Below are 18163 nucleotides of genomic sequence, written 5' to 3'. Positions count from 1 at the left end.
AGGCAACCTAAGGCCCGGGGGCTGGATCCGGCCCAATCGCCTTCTAAATCCAGCCTGCAGGTAGTCTGGGAATCAGCGTGTTTTGACATGAGTAGAATGTGTGTTTTTATTTACCGTATTGTTCGCTCTATAGTACACACCCAATCTTAGGACGCACCTTGTTTTAGAGGGGGAGAACAAGAAAAAAATAATTCTCCCCCTCTCTGCGTAACGCCCCTTCCGCGAAGCAGCAGGAGAAACGGAGCCCCTTCCATTTCTCCTCCCGCTTCGCTGAAGGGGGGCTGCGGAGCTCTCCCTCTCCCACATTGCCTTCGCCTTCAGTGAAGGCAACCCGAAGCCTCCAGAGCGCGGTGGGAGTTCCCGCAGGACTCTCCTGGCTTCAGCGAAAGGAGAGGCGTAAGGAAAGGCTTCAGCGAAAGGAGCAGCCTTCCCGCTGCTCCCCGAGCTTGTGGGGCTGGCAGTGGGGGGAAGCCTGGCTTTCCTCCACCCCCCAGCCATAGCCCCAAAGAGCAGGTCGGGGCTGGCGGGGGAAGCCCGGGTTCCCCCCCCCCCAGCCCCAGGGACCACACATTCGCTCCATAAGATGCAAGGACATTTCCCCTTAGATTTTGAGAGGAAAATGGAGCGAAAAATGCATCTCTGGGTTATTTGTGGGGCAAATAACCCCCCCCCCCAAAATAGTCCGGCCCCTCCCTGGATCTCAAGAAATGTCCCCTTAAGAAAGATCATCCCACCCTCCAGTCTTGCCTTCTTCCTCCTCCTCCTCCTCTTCCTTTCCAGGAGGGCTCTGCCCTGCCTCCCCAGTTGGAGGCCAGTTGCTGGAAACCACAGGAGGGGACCTTTGCTCTGGCACTCAGATCCTGCTTGCAGCTTTCCCTTGGGGGCATCTGGCTGGCTGCTGCCAGAATGCTGGACTAGATGGGCCATGGGCCTGATCCTGCAGGCTCCCCCATGGTTCCTCCTCCTCCTCCCTCCCCATCTAATCCTGGCCTCCCTGCCGGCCAGCCCAGCGGCTGCCGCCTCCTCCTCCTTTTGCTGCTCCTCTTCAGTGCCCGGCCTCAGCTGCTGGAGAGAGGCGGGCAATCGATGGCTTTGCCGCCTGCCCCCCCCCATGTGCTTTGCTAGTCTAGTCAGGCAGCTCTGGGGTGAGCGGGAGGCAGGCGCTCAGCAAAGTTTCTTTGGCTGCAGCAAGTTTCTCCTCCTTGGCTTCCCCTGTGCAGTTCATTTTTCTCAATTACGGCGAGAGCAAAAGAAAAGGCCACCTGGCTGGCTGTGGAGCTGAGGCGCTCTGCCCCCCCCCCCCATCGCTCTCTCTCTCACACATACACACACATTGGGGGGGGGGATAAATCAGCCGCTGGTGACTCTCCATCTTTGTGGGGAAACAGTCCAGGCTGCAGAGTTTGAGGTCCAGTTCATCCTTAAGTCCCTAAGCCAGCCAGTGCGCAGAGCCAGGCTGGATGAGGCCTTTCCAAGTCCCAGCCCAGACCCAGACGCAGTGGCCCCGATTTTGGGGTGCTCTTGTTTTCCTACTCATACTGTGTGTGTGTGTGTGCGTTTATTATAGAATTTTTTGTTTTACAATTTAAAATACTCGTTTAAACATCCTTAAAATATCAATGACTTCTTCTCTTTCCATGGTTCATTTTACGTATCATAAATCCCTGCATATTTTACACAAACTATACCATTCAGTATTCCATTATTATATCCATCAAAACTTACTTGCACTGTTGAATTTATCTTTAGGCTGCCAACGTTTTCAGGTGTAGGCAATTATTTCCCATATATTTCAATAAAAGTTTTCCAATCTTCTTTAAACATATGTTCTTGTTCTCTTATTCTATATGTTAAGTCTGCAAACTGCGCCTATTCCATCAGTTTAAGTTGCCATTCTTCTTCCATTTGGGGGGCTAACAAAACACGGGCCGCAGTAGTGGCATACATAAATAACCTTTTCTGACACCTGGGAATTTCTGTCTGAATTATCCCCACCAAAAGGGACTCTTGTTTGTTTGGGAAAGTACTTTTAAACACTTTTTTTAAAAAATTATCTTTTTATTAAGTTATTCACTACAGAAAACATAAAAACATTAAGAAACAAAACATAACAAAATACAGACAAAAAGAAAAAACCAAAAACAACACACATAGCAATTAAACAAACAGGTCTACTTTAAAACACTAATTGACTTCCCTCCATCTCGGATCGGGCTATACAAATCCAATATCTCACTTTTAAACACTTTTTTCATTTCGTTATGGATTATTTCCCAGTACTCTTTTACCCTTTTACAAGTCCGCCACATAGGATAGAACGTTCCCTCTGCCTCTTTGCCCCTCTTCTCCTGCTTGGGCGCCTGGGTGGGACTAGCAAAGGCAGCCTCCCTCGGTGCCACAGCCAATCAGGCCTCGCCAGGCCCTGGAGCGGGGGGCTGGTGCGCTGTGATTCAGCTGTGCTTCCTGCCTTGAAGGGTTGGACTAGAGAACCCCTGGGGTCCCCCCTAGCCCTACGATTCTCTGCTTCTACGTTCCTTCGTCAAACTCTCTGTTCCCTCCCTTGAGGGCAGCTCCTTACAGCCTTGGGAACTTGTTGCTAGAAGCTGCGGAAGCAGTTAAAACCTGGCCCTCTGACTGCAAGGAGGCATGCCTATTTGTGTGGGGAGGGGGTAGAGGTTTCCATGGATCCCCGTGCCCCCCAAGAAAGCTGAGCCTTGCTCAGGAAGAGCCGTGGCTTCCAAACAGCGGGGGAACAGCTGCTTTGCATGCAGAAGCGTCTCTGGAAGCCCTGGAGAGCCACTGGCGCAGGCCAAGCTGATCTAAACAGCCCGGTTGGCTGGGCTCTCCTGTGGGGGGTCGGCAGAGCCGGGAGACCCCCTTGGTCTGCTGCCCCTGGTATGCTCCAAAGGGATCCCGTCTGGTGCTGAGCCAGTACCCAGGGATCCAGTGCCCCCGGGCGACTGGGCACGCCAGAGCCTGTCATCTGCCATGCTTCTGGCAGAGCAGGGGCACAGGGCTGGGGGTCTTGGCCCTGTGGGGGGCCTGTGCCGGACGTCCACTGAGAGCCCCCCTCTTCTTCTCTCTCCCTGCAGGACACCCAGAAGGCCAAGCAGTTTCTGCCCTTCCTGCAGCGGGCCGGCCGCTCGGAGGCCGTGGTGGAGTACGTGTTCAGCGGCTCCCGCCTCAAGCTCTACATGCCCAAGGAAACTTGCCTTATCACCTTTCTGCTCGCAGGTGAGACCCTCGTCGCTGGGGTGTGTGTTGGGGGGGCGTCCCTCTCTCTCCTGCAGGCCTGCTCTCGGCAAATTACTCTGGGGGCAAGGGGGGGGTGTTGGTGCAGGAATGTGTGTTCGGTGCGTTTGTCAGTGTCAGGTTGCAGTGTCAGACTCAGCCGGGATGGGTGGGTGTCGTGGGTTTGGTCCTAGGGGTTCAGCGTCCTTCGTGCACCAGGCCAGAGCAGATGATGATGATGATGTATACCCCGCCCATCTGGCTGGGTTTCCCCAGCCACTCTGGGCAGCTTCCAGCAAAATATTAAAATGCAAATGCAAATCAGATATCTTTATTGCGGTCCATAGACCCGCAAAACAGTTTCAAAACAAGATACAGTGGTACCCCTGGTTGTGAACGGGATCCGTTCCGGAGGCCCGTTTGCAACATGAAAAGAACACAACCCACAGCGGCGCATCTGCACACGTGCGGGTTGCGATTTGCGGCTTTTGTGCATGCGCGCGACGTCGTTTTGTGCTTCTGCGCATGCGTGAGTGGCGAAACCGGAAGTAACCCTTTCCGGTACTTCCAGGTCACTGTGGGACGTAACCTGAAATAACGTAGCATGAAGTGGATGTAACATGAGGTATGACAGAACAGTTAAAGCAACCAAACAACAGATAAAAGAGACCGAGGTAGTCATTTTGCTATGTCTAGAGCGTGATGGTCTTTGTTCCTTGCGATCTCCAAAAGAAACTTTGCCACGGTCAGTGCAATAAGTTAAAATACAATAATTCGTTAGAAGCTTCCCTAAAGAGAGCTGCCTTCAGATTTGCAGAATAAACCCTGCAAATAAATAAAGCAATTGTGTAAAACGGGAGGCCTTTTGCAGATCTGCGCTCTTCATTCTCCTTGTGGAAAGCTCCTTTTGCTCTTGGGGTCTGGGGTATGTTGAGGGGGCTGCCGTTGCACTTTGGGGTCTTCTTCCGACTCCACTGTTCCGTGATTCTTCCCCGCTGCCCCCGGACCTCTTTTGAAGCAAGGGGCTGCGGGGAGATCGCTTCTCCCGGTGCTCCGAAGCCGGGCGGGGGGGAGGGAACACCTGCCCCCACCGCCCGGCTTCGGAACGCTGCTCCGAAGCGGGGCGGGGGGGCGGGAACACCTGCCCCAGCCGCCCCGCTTCGGAACGCTGCTCCGAAGCGGGGCGGGGGGGGCGGGAACCTCGCACCCCGCCGCCGGGCATCGGAACGATGCCCCGATGCCGGGCGGTGGGGCGGGAACCTCTCCCCCCGCCGCCAGGCATCGGAACGATGCCCCGATGCCGGGCGGTGGGGCGGGAACCTCTCCCCCCGCCGCCGGGCATCGGAACGATGCCCCGATGCCGGGCGGTGGGGCGGGAACCTCTCCCCCCGCCGCCGGGCATCGGAACGATGCCCCGATGCCGGGCGGTGGGGCGGGAACCTCTCCCCCCGCCGCCGGGCATCGGAACGATGCCCCGATGCCGGGCGGTGGGGCGGGAACCTCTCCCCCCGCCGCCGGGCATCGGAACGATGCCCCGATGCCGGGCGGTGGGGCGGGAACCTCTCCCCCCGCCGCCGGGCATCGGAACGATGCCCCGATGCCGGGCGGTGGGGCGGGAACTCTCCCCCCGCCGCCCGGCATCGGAACGATGCCCCGATGCCGGGCGGTGGGGCGGGAACCTCTCCCCCCGCCGCCCGGCATCGGAACGATGCCCCGATGCCGGGCGGTGGGGCGGGAACCTCTCCCCCCGCCGCCGGGCATCGGAACGATGCCCCGATGCCGGGCGGTGGGGCGGGAACCTCTCCCCCCGCCGCCGGGCATCGGAACGATGCCCCGATGCCGGGCGGTGGGGCGGGAACCTCTCCCCCCGCCGCCCGGCATCGGAACGATGCCCCGATGCCGGGCGGTGGGGCGGGAACCTCGCACCCTGCCGCCGGGCATCGGAACGAGGTCCTGGACCTCTTCTGAAGGCAGGCGGGGGCAAAAGTCTTTGCTCCCCCCGCCTGCCTTCCCGGGACAGCGGAGACTTCTCCGCTGCCCCAGGCGATCTTAAAATGCTGGCGGGCGGGAGCGAAGCGTTCGCTGCCGACCCCCAGCATTTTAAAATCTCCTCGGGGCAGCGGAGACTTCGCTCCCGCCCGCCAGCATTTTAAAATCGCCCCGGGACAGCAGGGGCTTTTAAAATGCTGGCGGTCGGCAGCAAAGCCCTCCTGTCCCCGGAGCTTGCGGGGCGGGAGGTGGGAAGAAGGGCTTTTCTTCCCACCGCCAGCCTTCAGAACAGCCTTCTGAAGGCTGGCAGTGGGAAGAAAAGCCCTTGTCCCCCCCCCCCAGCCTTCAGAAGAGGTCGGGGGACAGACTGTCCCCGGACCTGGTCTGAAGGCGGTTTCCCTAGGAACGCATTAATTGATTTTCAATGCATTCCTATGGGAAACCGTGCATCGCAAGACGAAAAAACCGCAAGACGAAGAGACTTGCGGAACGAATTAATTTCGTCTTGCGAGGCACCACTGTATCCGGTGTGGCTTCCAATTGGCTGCAGGAGCTTCCTGCAGCCATTCAGAAGCTGCGCTTTGGTTTCTGAATGTTTTGGAAGTTGAACGGACCTCTGGAACGGATTCCATCTGACTTCCAAGGTGCGGCTGTAGTTCTTTTCTCTCTCCCTTGCTGTCTGAAAGTTGTAAGTTGGTGTCGTGTGGCGTGCAAAGTGGAATTGAGTGCCCGAGAGCAGCTGCCACCCCCTTGCCAGCCTTGCCTCTGGCCCCCAGGTCTGTGGGTCCAGTGCCCTTGCTCCTGGCTGAGGCACAATCCCTTCTGGGTCTTCCTGCGCTCCTTGGCAAGGGCACGTCCTGTGGTGTGGAGCACGGCCAGGGCAAAAGCGGCCCCTCTCTCACCCACTCCCTGGCAGGGCTCCCGTCTGATAAGGGCAAAGGCTTGCGCTAGTGTCTGTGTGTCAGGCACTCTTAGGAAGGGGTCTGGCGCCACCCCCTCTCCCAGGTCTTCACCCTGGCCAATGCCCACGGATGTGGGTGTGCCGGGCAGGGGCCCCTTGCAGCCAGGCAGGGTCCGAGGAGTGGCTCTGCCACCCTCCCAGCCACAGTCGTGCCCAGCTGCGGACACTCCTCTCCGGCAACGGACCCGCCGGGCGGCTGAGGCTCCTCTCCAGGGATGCCCCACCTGGCATAGGGAGCCGAGTGCTTGAGTCACGATGCTGCATGGAGAGAAACATCTGGCGACACAGCAGCTTCCTCTCTGTTTGATTAACACCTCTTTTTTGCCCCTCTGCGCTTGCTGCCGCTGCTGCCACCTTCCCTCGGTACCTGCCTGCTCTTGAAACTAGTCTTGCTCCTTCTTCCGTGCAGGATCTGTCTCTCTTGGGACGGGACGAGGCAGGTTAGGAAGGGGAGCGAGTGGCCAGGTTGTGGCGCAGGGGAGACTCTGCAGGGACCAGTCCAGAGAGAGTGGGGGCCCCCGAGCTGAGATGCTGCCAGGTGGGCGGGCGAAGGGGGCTTGTTTGCGTTAGATGGAGCACCTGAAACTGTCCTCCTCCTCCTCCTCTCTGGCCTGGGCGCTTTTGGGGCTGCTCTTTGTGACCCCCCCTGGGGGGGGGAGAACATAACCCCATGGAATTTGCTGCCCAGAGACATTGAACACCTTTAATGTGATGGCCTGGGACTTGGGCTCGGACTCGGAACCAGAGGAGTCTCAGTCTGCACCGGATCCTTTGCCTCAGGCGGCATCTGAACCAAATCTGGGGCCTGATCCTGAAGAGCCCCAGTTTGCACAGGTTCCCCTGCAACAAGCACCAGCTGGGCCGAGTCCAGGGCCTGAGCCTGCCCTGGCTCCAGATGCGGGGATGACCTCGTTGCCTCCAGCTGGGCCATCACTTACAGCTGCTCCACTACCAGTTGGGTCAGGAGAGGTTGAGGCAGCCTCTGGGTCTAGTAACCCACGGACATCTCCCGAGCTGCAGAGACTCAGGTCTGAGAGAAGGAGAGACCTGAGTACTCACAGGAGGAGTGCTCGTCTTCGGGCGAGACAGGGAGGTGAGTCGCCGAGGGATCAGGACCGGCCGTTACCCCGACAAAGATAAAAGTCTGCTGGATCCTGCCCCAGGTTGTGGGAGCAACATTGCTGTTTGCCAGAACCTGCCTCAGATCCTGTACCTCTCCTTGCCTGGTTTCCTGCCTTGGCCCTGTCGGACTGACTCCTCGTGGCCCTTGGATTTGGGACCAGACCTGGACCGCATTGCTCGGGTTACCCCCAGGGTCCAGCACACTTAATGAGACTTAGATGGAGAAGAACAAGGATTTCTGGGGCTCCTGGCCAACTGGCTCCCTGCGCTCTGAATGCCACCGGCTGGAAACGGGGGGGGGGGTGCTCTGTTGCTCTTGCTTTTGGGTCCTCCTGGGGGGCTTCTCTTGGGGGCACCTGGCTGCCCGCAGTGAGAACCGGTATCGGGGCTCCGTGGGCCTCCTGGGACCTGATCTGGCCGCGGCTGGCCTCCTCTTCCTCCTCCTCCTCCCCTATTCCGTGTGCCCCGGGCGTCTCCCTGCCCCGAGCCCCGTTCTCAGGTGCCTCCCGGTTTGGGGCCGCCAGCCCACTCCTGCCTCTGTTGCCATGGCAATCTCCGTGGGAGAAAAGACGGCCCTGAACATCGATCGGGTTCCAGTTAATTGTTGGGGGAACGCTGAGTTCCTTCGGCCTGCGGCTGCTCCCCAAAACAAGGGCAGCGGAAGAGGAGGAGGAGGAGGAGGAGGAGGAGGAGGAGGAGGAGGAAGGGCACCGAGGTCTCTTCTCCCTCCAGCTGATTTCCCATATCTGCATCTCTCTCCTTGAACTCTGTGCTCCTGGCGGCGAAAGAGTTCCCCCCTTGTTTGCCACGCTTGGTGTGACACTCACCAGCAACTTGCACTCTGATTCTCAGCTCTGATTCCTCCATTCCTGGGGGGTTGGACTAGATGACCCTGGGGCCCCTTCCGACCCTGCAATGGTATGATTCTGTGACACTCTAGGGGAGGCCCTGCCTGGCTGCTCCTGGCCTGCCACCTCAGAGGTCTGTCCAAGACATCCCTGTTTCATAGAATCTGAGAATGGTAGGGTTGGGGGGGGCATTAACGGTCAAGCCCCCGCACGGCGGGTATCTCAGCTAATGCATTCCTGGCAGGTGGCCCTCCAACCTCTGCTTAAAAACCTCCAAGGAAGAAGAGCCCACAACCTCCGGAGGAGGACCTTTCCACTGTCAAAACGGCTCAGAAAGTTCTTCCTGATGTTTAGTCAGTATCTCCTTTCTTGTAGCTTGAAGCCATGGGTTCGAGTCCTGCCCCCCAGAGCAGGAGAAAACAAGCCTGCTTCATCCAACGTGTTGTAATAATAATAATAATAATAATAATAATAATAATAATAATAATAATAAATAATAATAATTTATTATTTATAGCCCGCCCATCTCGCTGGGTTTCCCCAGCCACTCTGGGCAGCTTCCAACAAAAGATTAAAAATACATTAAAACATCAGTCATTAAAAACTTCCCTAAGCAGGGCTGCTTTCAGATGTCTTCTAAAAGTCAGGTAGTTGTTTATTTCCTTGGCATCTGACAGGAGGGCGTTCCACAGGGCGGGCGCTGCCACTGAGAAGGTCCTCTGCCTGGTTCTCTGTAACCTCACTTCCCACAGGGAGGGAACCGCCAGAAGGCCCTTGGAGCTGGACCTCAGTGTCCGGGAAGAACGATGGGGGTGGAGATGCTTCTTCAGGGATACTGGACCGAGGCATAAGGAGCCATTTAGGGCTTTAAAGGTCAGACCAACACTCAGATTCTTGAAGACGGCTATCATATCTTTTCTCTGTTTGAGGAAAGCTTCCGGCAATTTGTAAATTCTCAATGCAGAGAAAAGCCGAGTAAGGAACAGCATGATCAAAGTCCGTAAAGTGGCCTAAGAAACAGGCTAGAGAAAACTTTTGCTCCCTCCGTTATAACGCTGGAACTTGTGGCTATTCAGTGAGTGTTGGAGGATTCCAGACAGATCGAAGAAGAAGAAGAAGAAGAAGAAGAAGAAGAAGAGGAGGAGTAGTAGTTTGGATTTGATATCCCACTTTATCACTACAGTAAGGAGTCTCAAAGTGGCTCACAATCTCCTTTCCCTTCCTCCCCCACAACAAAGAAAGAAAGATCAATGTTAACCTGCGGAACTCCCTCCCACAGGAGGCAGTCATGGCCACCAACTTGGGTGGCTTTGGACTGGGCAAATTCATGGAGGAGGAGGAGAGGGTGATGACCGGCTCTGCTCTGCCCTTCACGGCGAGAGGCAGAAATGGAAGGGAGGGGCTTCTGGTGCTCAGGTGCTGCTTGTGGGGTTCCCCTAGTGGGCACCTCTTGACCACCGTGAGAACAGGAGGCTGGAGCAGAGGACCCCCTTTGGGTGGTCTTCTAGGGCTGGAGTTCCTGCTCTTTGGGGTTTCACTTGCTTTCGATATCCCAATTGCACCCTTTGCTTTCCTGTACACAAGGAAGGATACCGACGTCTTGGCGATCCCCCTGGTGCCCACGTCCTTCTGGTGTTCCAGGGCTCTGCCTTCCCCCTCATTTCCTGGCCGCTCATGTCTCCAGGAACAGCACACTTCCCGTTCCAGCTGCATCCTCACCACCGAGCAGCCTGTCTGTGGGGCCTCCTGCCTCTGGGACCAGGGCAGCGCTTAGAGGAGGAGAGGGGCAGCAAGGGGGCTGGCTCTTTCCTCCTGCAAAGGAGGTTGGGGAGGGCACTACGTCAGCGTAGCTGGGAGAAGAGGGCAAATGTAGGGAGCAACGTCAGGATCTGCACTTAGGCAGGAAGAACCAGATGTGCAAATATAGGATGGGGGACGCCTGGTTTACTAGCTGGACATGTGAAAAAGATCTGGGGGTCTTGGTGGACCACAAGCTGAACATGAGTCAACTGTGTGATGCAGCAGCGAAAAAGGCCAATGCTATTCTAGGCTGCATCCCCAGAAGTCTAGTGTCCGGATCAAGGGAAGTCATTTGTTGTTGTTTAGTTGTGTCCACCTCTTGGTGACCCCCTGGACCAGAGCACGCCAGGCACTCCTGTCTTCCACTGCCTCCCGCAGTTTGGTCAAACTCATGTTTGTAGCTTCGAGAACACTGTCCCACCATCTCGTCCTCTGCCGTCCCCTGCTCCTTGCGCCCTCCATTTTTCCCAACATCAGGGTCTTCTCCAGGGAGTCTTCTCTTCTCATGAGGTGGCCAAAGTCTTGGAGCCTCAGCTTCAGGATCTGTCCTTCCAGGGAGCACTCAGGGCTGATTTCCTTCGGAATGGAGAGGTTTGATCTTCTTGCAGTCCGTGGGACTCTCAAGAGTCTCCTCCAGCACCAGAATTCAAAAGCATCCATTCTTCGGCGATCAGCCTTCTTTATGGTCCAGCTCTCACTTCCATACATCACTACTGGGAAAACCATGTCTTTAACTATACGGACCTTTGTTGGCAAGGTGATGTCTCTGCTTTTTAAGATGCTGTCTTAAAACAGGGAAGTCATAGTACTGCCCTATTCTGCCTTGGTCAGATCCCGCCTGGAATACTGTGTCCAGTTCTGGGCACCACAATTTAAGAAGGATGTTGACAAGCTGGAAGGTGTGCAGAGGAGGGCAGCCAAGAGGATGAAGGGCCTGGAAACCAAGCCTGATGAGGAATGGTTGAAGGAGCTGGGTATGTTTAGCCTGGGAAAGAGGAGACCGAGAGGAGATATGAGAGCCATCTTCAAGGGTTTTCACATGGAAGAGGGAACAAGCTTGTTTTCTCCTGCTCTGGATGGTAGGACTCGAACCCATGGCTTCAAGTTACAAGAAAGGAGATTCCGACTAAATACCAGGAAGACCTTTCTGGCAGTAAGAGCCGTTCAATAGTTAGAACTTGCTCCTCCGGGAAGTGGTGGACTTTTAAGGAGCCGTTGGGTGGCCATCTGTCACGGATGCTTCAGTTGAGATTCCTGCATTGCAGGGGGTTGGACTAGATGACCCTCGGGTGTCCCTTCTGACTCTGCAACCCTTATGATTCTACGATCACTCTTTTCTTCCTTCTCCCTGGCTTGGCTCAGGAGCTTCTGCCCAAGCAGCAGAATGCCAAGTGCAGCTGTTTCCCCTTCCTCTGGGGGCACAACCATGGCCGCCCCTAAGCGCTGCCCCTTAGTGTAGTGGCATTTTTGCTTCAATGCAGGTGCCCCCCCCCGTGCCTCCGGGGCCAGAAGGTGTTGCCTCTTCCAAGGGGCATGTGGGGCAGGAGGAAGCCAGAAAGCTGCGGCTGAGGGGAAAGATAGAGAGACCTTTCGTCTTTGTTTTTTTAGCTGACTGCGAGTGGAAAAAACCCCAGCAGGGAGTGAGAGGCAGGATTAGCAAAAATGGAGCCACAGAGAAGGGATGTAATTCAAACTAGTGGAGCCGGCAAAGAGAAGAGCTCTCTGCTCCAATCTGATGCCCCCAAGGGGGGGGGTGCTGGGTCCTTCTGCATGCCAAGCGGGTGTCCTGTGGCAAGGCACAAGCAGGACCTGAACTCAAGACCCTTCCTGCTGCTTCCAGCAACTGGGATTCAGAAGCTTCTTTGGAGATGGTTGTGGGGCTGGGACCTGGGACCCGGTGCATGGAGACCTCTGCGCTTCTGGCCCTGATTCCTGGTGTCCGTCCGTCTGTCCCGTCCCCCCAAAAAAGAGTCTTGCGAGGAGGCCGGGCGGGCAGAGACCTGTGGCGCTGCTGAGATTTCCCCGCCGGGCGTCTGTGGGCAGGCATCTTGCGTGCCCACGGGCTCTGGCAAGGCGAGCGTGTAATGCGGAGAAATCATCCCGGAATCTTATTTATAATTAACCAGTCCTAAAGTCAGCTGCGCAAGACAAGAAAATGAGACGGCTCGTTCCGGAGCCTCTGATATTTTAAAATTTTAATAAGTGCTAAAACACCCACTTACGCGGGGAAATAAATAAGGGATGCCACCGCAGAAGGGCAAGCGCCTGACATGGGAGGGCTGCCGCTGCCTCCCTGCGTGCGCGTGAGCATGCGGCCGGTGTGCAGGCAGGCGTGGGGACGCTACTGCTGCTGCTGCGCACGGGGGCTTTTGTGCGCTCATGCCTTGCCTGGGAGAGGGAGCTCTGCTGCTGCTTCTCTCTCTGGTTTCTGGAGGGGTTTGGTGTGTTTGTTCTCCCTCGCCGCCCTTCGTTCGGTTCTGCACATTTTGCAGCTCCCCTGCAGGGCAAGGCAGCTGCAGAAGGGTGTGCGAGAGAGCGGGGGGGGCACAGGCAGAGGTTTGGCTCAGCTGCTGCCTGGGCCCCTTGCTCAAGGCGGGAGCTGTGGGGTTTGCAGGAGGTTCCTTGGTTCCTCTGAACCACAAAGGCGAGAGGAACCGGGAGCCTCTGCCGAATGCGTCTCTCCCCCCCCCCCCCGCGCGAAGCAAAGCGATACAATTAAGGCCCCCCAGTCCCCAAGTGGAAATCCCACTGCCGGATCGCAGGGGCCTTAATGACTCAGCCTGCAAGTGTAATTGCGTTCCTGGCGTCCCAGTCCTTAATTATGCAATTAGCGGGGCTGTAGAGACTTATGAATTCGCCCGGCTCCTGTAATTGAATTGCAGTTTTATGGAAATCCGGGGAGGGGTCCCCCTTCCTGCTCCCTCCGCGGATCGTCCTTTGGGGAGCCCAGAAGGGGGCGGGCCAGGCGGGGAGAGGGGGCCGCAGCTGGGACCTTGGGTGCCCCTGCTCTCGTCACCCCACGGTGGTGTCGGCAGCTGCCCTGGCTTGGTGGAGAAAGGGCTGGGCTCCCAAGGTCCAGGGCTCTGGGTGAGGATCGGGGCCAAGGCCCAGCGGGGCCCCTTTCCGTTTTCTGACTTACAAGGGCCAAGAACAGGAGAAGAGCCTGCTGGATCTTGCCCAAGGGGGGGGGCATCAAGTCCAGCCTTCTGTTGTCACAGGGCCAGCCAGAGGTGCTTCGTTTTTGTGGTCATTTATTTGTGCTTATTAATTAAATTTGTATTCTGCCCTTTGTCCAGAGATCTCAGGTCGGTTCACAGCATAAAAATACAAAAGGCAAAACACAAAATACATAATGGAAACTGGAGCAAAAACAGAGGAAACGCAGAACTGCCTCCCCAGGTTTAATAATAATAATAATAATAATAATAATAATAATTATTATTATTATTATTATTATTATTATTATTATTATTATTATTATTATTTATACTCCACACTCCCTGGCCAGAGCTGGGCTCAGGGTGGCTAACACCAATAAAATCACAGTAAAACGTAATAGGAGAGAGAAAAACCCCAAGTTAAAATGCAATTTAAAATGCAGCCTCATTTTAAAGTAGCCGATAAATCAAGACCATAAGGGGAGGGAAACAGAAGGGTCAGACTGAGTCCAAACCAAAGGCCAGGCGGAACAGCTGTGTCTTGCAGGCCCTGCAGAAAGATGTCAAGTCCCGCAGGGCCCTGGTCTCTTGGGACAGAGCGTTCCACCAAGTCGGGGCCAGTACTGAAAAGGCCCTGGCCCTAGTTGAGACCAATCTAACTTCCTTGCGACCTGGGACCTCCAGAGTGTTGTTATTTGTGGACCTTAAGGTCCTCCACGGGGCATACCAGGAGAGGCGGTCCCGTAGGTACGAGGGTCCTAGGTTTAAAAGAACATTGCATGTGAAGCACACCAATGTGGAAGAGGAACATTTTTGCCCAGGGAATTCTGCAAGCAGGATCCGAACACAAGAGCAACTCTCCAGGCTGCTTTTTGCAGCAACTTGACTTTGCCCGGTCCTCTTTCAGAGCTCAGTCGGGAGAACACGGGGCTCTGACTCTCAGGGTCCTGGATCCGAGCCCCACCTTGGGCAAAAGATTCCTCCGTTTCGGGGGGTTGGACTAGATGACCCTCCGGGTCCCTTCCAACTCTGCCTCTCTCCGCCCTTCCTTCTCCTCCTTCCCTTTGGCTTGGGGGGTTCGCAGAGGGACACCTGTGAGCGGTGCCAGGCTGTGAGCCTCTAGAGGACCCTCTCGCCTGCTCAGGGCAAGGGGGGGAACTTGAGGGGGGCTCCCAGGCCTCTCTCCTCAGCCCCCTTTCAGCAGGACCCTGCTCCCTTTGGCCCCAATCCCTGCTGGCGATGGGAGGCCAGTCTGGCTCTGCTCTGGGGCCAGTCCCATGGCCCCCACCCTTCTGCTCAGGAGAATCTCTTCCCAGCAGGGGAGTCCCTCTCCCCCCCCCCCGCCCGCTCATGGCGAACGCGTTTCCTGAATCTGTCCCTCCCCAAGGTTAATGGAGTTTCTGCTGGCTGTGTTGCTGTTTGGGGAGGTGAGGAGCAGCCGCCGCCGCCGCTGCTGCTGCTAAATATTTCCCTTCCCTTTCTCCCCCCCCCCCCAGCTCTGTGTCATGCAGCAGGCGGTGTGGGGGCCGAGGGGTTGCAGTTGTCGCCTTTTGCGCCGCGGAGCTAATTTTGGACGCGGAGGAATGATGAAGGGGGATGCACCGAGCCCCCGGGAGAAGGCAGCGCCGGGGTGAGCAGGCCTTGCCGGGAGTTGTATTTTAAGTTCTGTTGCTATGGGAACCGACTCTGGCGCGGGGCTGCCTTCACCTTGCCGCCTGCTTCCCAGGCGCTCCCCTCTGCACCTTGGCGGTGGCTGGGAGGGGTGGGCAGGGGCACGGCGTGGGCAGCTGGGCGGCCAGTATGCCCTCCCTTCCTCTCGGGGGCACTGGGCGGGCCACTGAGCCTGGCAGCAGCGCTCAGAGGGAATTTTGTCCAGGCTGCGGGGGAGTCCAGGGCATGGCTCCACTGGGCAAGGGGCTAGCTGGTCTCCTTGCTGGCGTGGCCTTTGGAAACCTCCAGAGTGCCCCTGCTGCACGGCCTGTCCTTAATAATAATAATAATAATAATAATAATAATAATAATTTATTTATACCCCACCCATCTGGGGTATTTGTTGTTGTTGTTTAGTCATTTAGTTGCGTCCGCCTCTTCGTGACCCCCTGGACCAGAGAATGCCAGGCACTCCTGTCTTCCACTGCCTCCCACAGTTTGGTCAAACTCATGCTGGTCGCTTCGAGAACACTGTCCAACCGTCATCTGGGGTATAAACAAACATTAAAAGCTTCCCTAATCAGGGCTGCCTTCAGATGTCTTCTAAAAGTCAGGTAGTTGTTCTTCTCTTTGACATCTGACAGGAGGGCGTTCCACAGGGCGGGCGCCACCACCGAGAAGGCCCTCTGCCTGGTTCCCTGTAGCTTTGCTTCTCGCAGGGAGGGAACCGCCAGAAGGCCCTCGGAGCTGGACCTCAGTGTCCGGGCAGAACGATGGGGGTGGAGATGCTCCTTCAGGTATACTGGACCAAGGCTCTGTGGGTAGCACCCAGCTGACTCCAAGGAATCATCTAGAGGTGGAAGGGGTCCCCCGAGGCCATCCAGTCCAGCCCCCCGCAGTGCAGGAGTCACAGCGAAAGAATTTCCTGTCAGATGGCCACGCAGCCTCCGTTCAAAACCCTGCAGTGAATCGTAGAATTGCAAAGCACCCCGCCGACAGATGGGATGGGAAATATGGGGGCATTTTTTTTGAGAACGCCTCCCTCTCCTACGTGGGAGAAAGACTCTTGGGGCAGTTCCTTCCCTTTGACCTTTTTTGTGTTTTTGTGCCTTTTTCTCGAGTTCAGCTGGGCCTGCAGGAGGGAGCCCCCCTCCCCGGCCCTCAAATCCCACCCGCCTAGGGAGAAAGAGACCAGGTGCGCTTAGGGAAGAATCACAAACTGAACGTGCCACTTTAGCAAAGATGCCCACAGCCGTCTCGACTTGGGAGATTCCCACTCGACATCAGGAAGGACTTTGTGACGGGGAGAGCCGTCTGACAGCGGAACAGACTCCCACAAGAGCTGGGGGGGGCGCTCGCCTTGGTTGGAGCAGAGGTTGGGTGTCAGAGAAGCTTTGGCCATGATCCCTGCCTTGCAAGAGGGTCAGACTAGATGGCACACGGGTGCCTCTTCTAATGATTCTGCGCTTCCCTGATCCTATCCAGCCGCCTCAGGAGAAACCAGCCCCAGCACCGCCAGCGCCCTGCAGTTCCTTCTCTGCCTCCCTCCACTTGAGGCTTCCTAATCAAGCTGTGCATGTTAATTAGCATGTATCGAGCAGGTAGCGTGCCAGTTAGTCTGGGCAGGTGGTGGTGGGGGATGAGAAGGGAAGATGGCACTCCCCCCCCCTCCAGGCTGCCTCTTCTGGCTTTTTTCTTCCTGGAGGCAATTTGACCCTCGCCCCCCTCCTTGTAATTCCTAAATTGGAGCAGGGTGCCTGTGGGCTCCCCTTGCCGGAGGTGCAGCCCCTTTGCAACCAGAACGCGTCTTGTTCCCCGCTCCCTCGTTAGCATTTGCATTTTAAATTGCCACTCACCGCTGCAGCTATATTTGTGCCGCCTGTGAATGGCAGCCGGTGCATGGAGTGGGGGGGGGGGGCGATGCTAGCCTGGCTGGGCCAAAAAGGGGTGTCTTTCCCCCCTCTGGGCCACGGCAGAAGGGAACAGGGTGTGGGGCTGCTTCTTCGTCAGGGGCTTTGGGTGGTGGCCCCCTCCCCGGAGTGGGAGCGTGGGGTGCTGGTGGCCCCCGCCTAGTAGGAAGAGAAGAGGGTCCGGTGAGGTGCCTATGGGAGAGGCGGCAAAAGGAGTGATGAAAGAGAGGCCTTCTTCACAAAGCATGTGGTTAATCTGCGGAACTCCCTCCCACTGGAGGCCATCCAACTTGGATGGTTTAAAGGGGGGTTAGACAAACTCATCAGCATCTTAAAAAGCAGATACATCACCTTGCCAACAAAGGTCTGTATAGTTCAAGCTCTGGTTTTCCCAGTAGTGATGTTTGGAAGTGAGAGCTGGACCATAAAGAAGGCTGATCGCCAAAGAATGGATGCTTTTGAATTCTGGTGCTGGAGGAGACTCTTGAGAGTCCCATGGACTGCAAGAAGATCAAACCTCTCCATTCTGAAGGAAATCAACCCTGAGTGCTCACTGGAAGGACAGATCCTGAAGCTGAGGCTCCAAGACTTTGGCCACCTCATGAGAAGAGAAGACTCACTGGAGAAGACCCTGATGTGGGGAAAGATGGAGGGCACAAGGAGAAGGGGACGACAGAGGATGAGATGGTGGGACAGTGTTCTCGAAGCTACCAGCATGAGTTTGACCAAACTGCAGGAGGCAGTGGAAGACAGGAGTGCCTGGCGTGCTCTGGTCCAGGGGGTCACAAAGAGGCGGACGTGACTAAATGACTCAACAACAACAACAACAGACAAACTCATGGTGTGGCTCCAAATCCCAGTTGCTGGACACCCCAAGAGGGGAGAGAGCTCTGGGGCTCGGATCCTGCTTGCGGGTTTCCCTTTGGGGCACCTGCTTGGACCCTGGGCTCGATGGCCGTGGGCCGGATCCAGGAGCCTTTTCTCACGTTCTTGGGGTATGGATGTGTCCAACTTCAGCAGGGCGCCCCCCTGGGGAACAGTAGAACCAGCTTCCGGCCAGAGGGACCAGGGGCTGGACTGGGCTCGGAAGTCTCCTGGGGGGTGCAGTTGCTCCCTCCCCAGCCGAGAGCTGCCAGGCGACTCTTTCCTGTATTTAGCAGGCATCTGAAAGGAAGATGCACAACTTGGAGGGCTTCAAAAGAGGATGGGATGGAGGAGAATGCCGTGAATTTCTACTCTTGGGGGCCCTGTGACTCCTCACCCGCGGTTGTTGCCCAGAGCCGGAGGGGAAGTGGAGGCAGCGATGGTGCTGGAGGCTCAGGGTTGCCCCGGAGGAGGAGGAATGGGGTGGCAGGGAGAAGGAGGGGCTGCTGGAGGGCGATGCTGCCTGCTGGGTTGGGCGACTCTGCCGTGCCCAGAGCTGGCTGAGCGGCCCCTGACTCCTTCCTTTGGCCTCTGTGGGGATTCCTGCTGGCCACGTGGGTCCTCCTTTCT

The 18163-nt window shown here is 56.6% G+C and overlaps 1 protein-coding gene across 1 annotated transcript in view; it reads left to right on the top strand.

The window, feature by feature from the left end:
* The window catches only part of SND1 (staphylococcal nuclease and tudor domain containing 1), a 220073-nt gene that overhangs the window by 123620 nt on the left and 78290 nt on the right, over positions 1–18163 (top strand). Inside the window, exon 15 of the mRNA XM_081926896.1 lies at positions 3093–3234. Coding sequence (XP_081783022.1) covers positions 3093–3234 — 142 coding nt within the window. The remainder of the gene's footprint in view (positions 1–3092; positions 3235–18163) is intronic.

Source organism: Podarcis melisellensis (assembly GCF_964234715.1).
Source record: "Podarcis melisellensis genome assembly, chromosome: 10".
Classification (NCBI taxonomy): domain Eukaryota; kingdom Metazoa; phylum Chordata; class Lepidosauria; order Squamata; family Lacertidae; genus Podarcis; species Podarcis melisellensis.
Note: the sequence above shows the minus strand (reverse complement) of the source record. Positions and strands in the feature narration are given on the sequence as shown.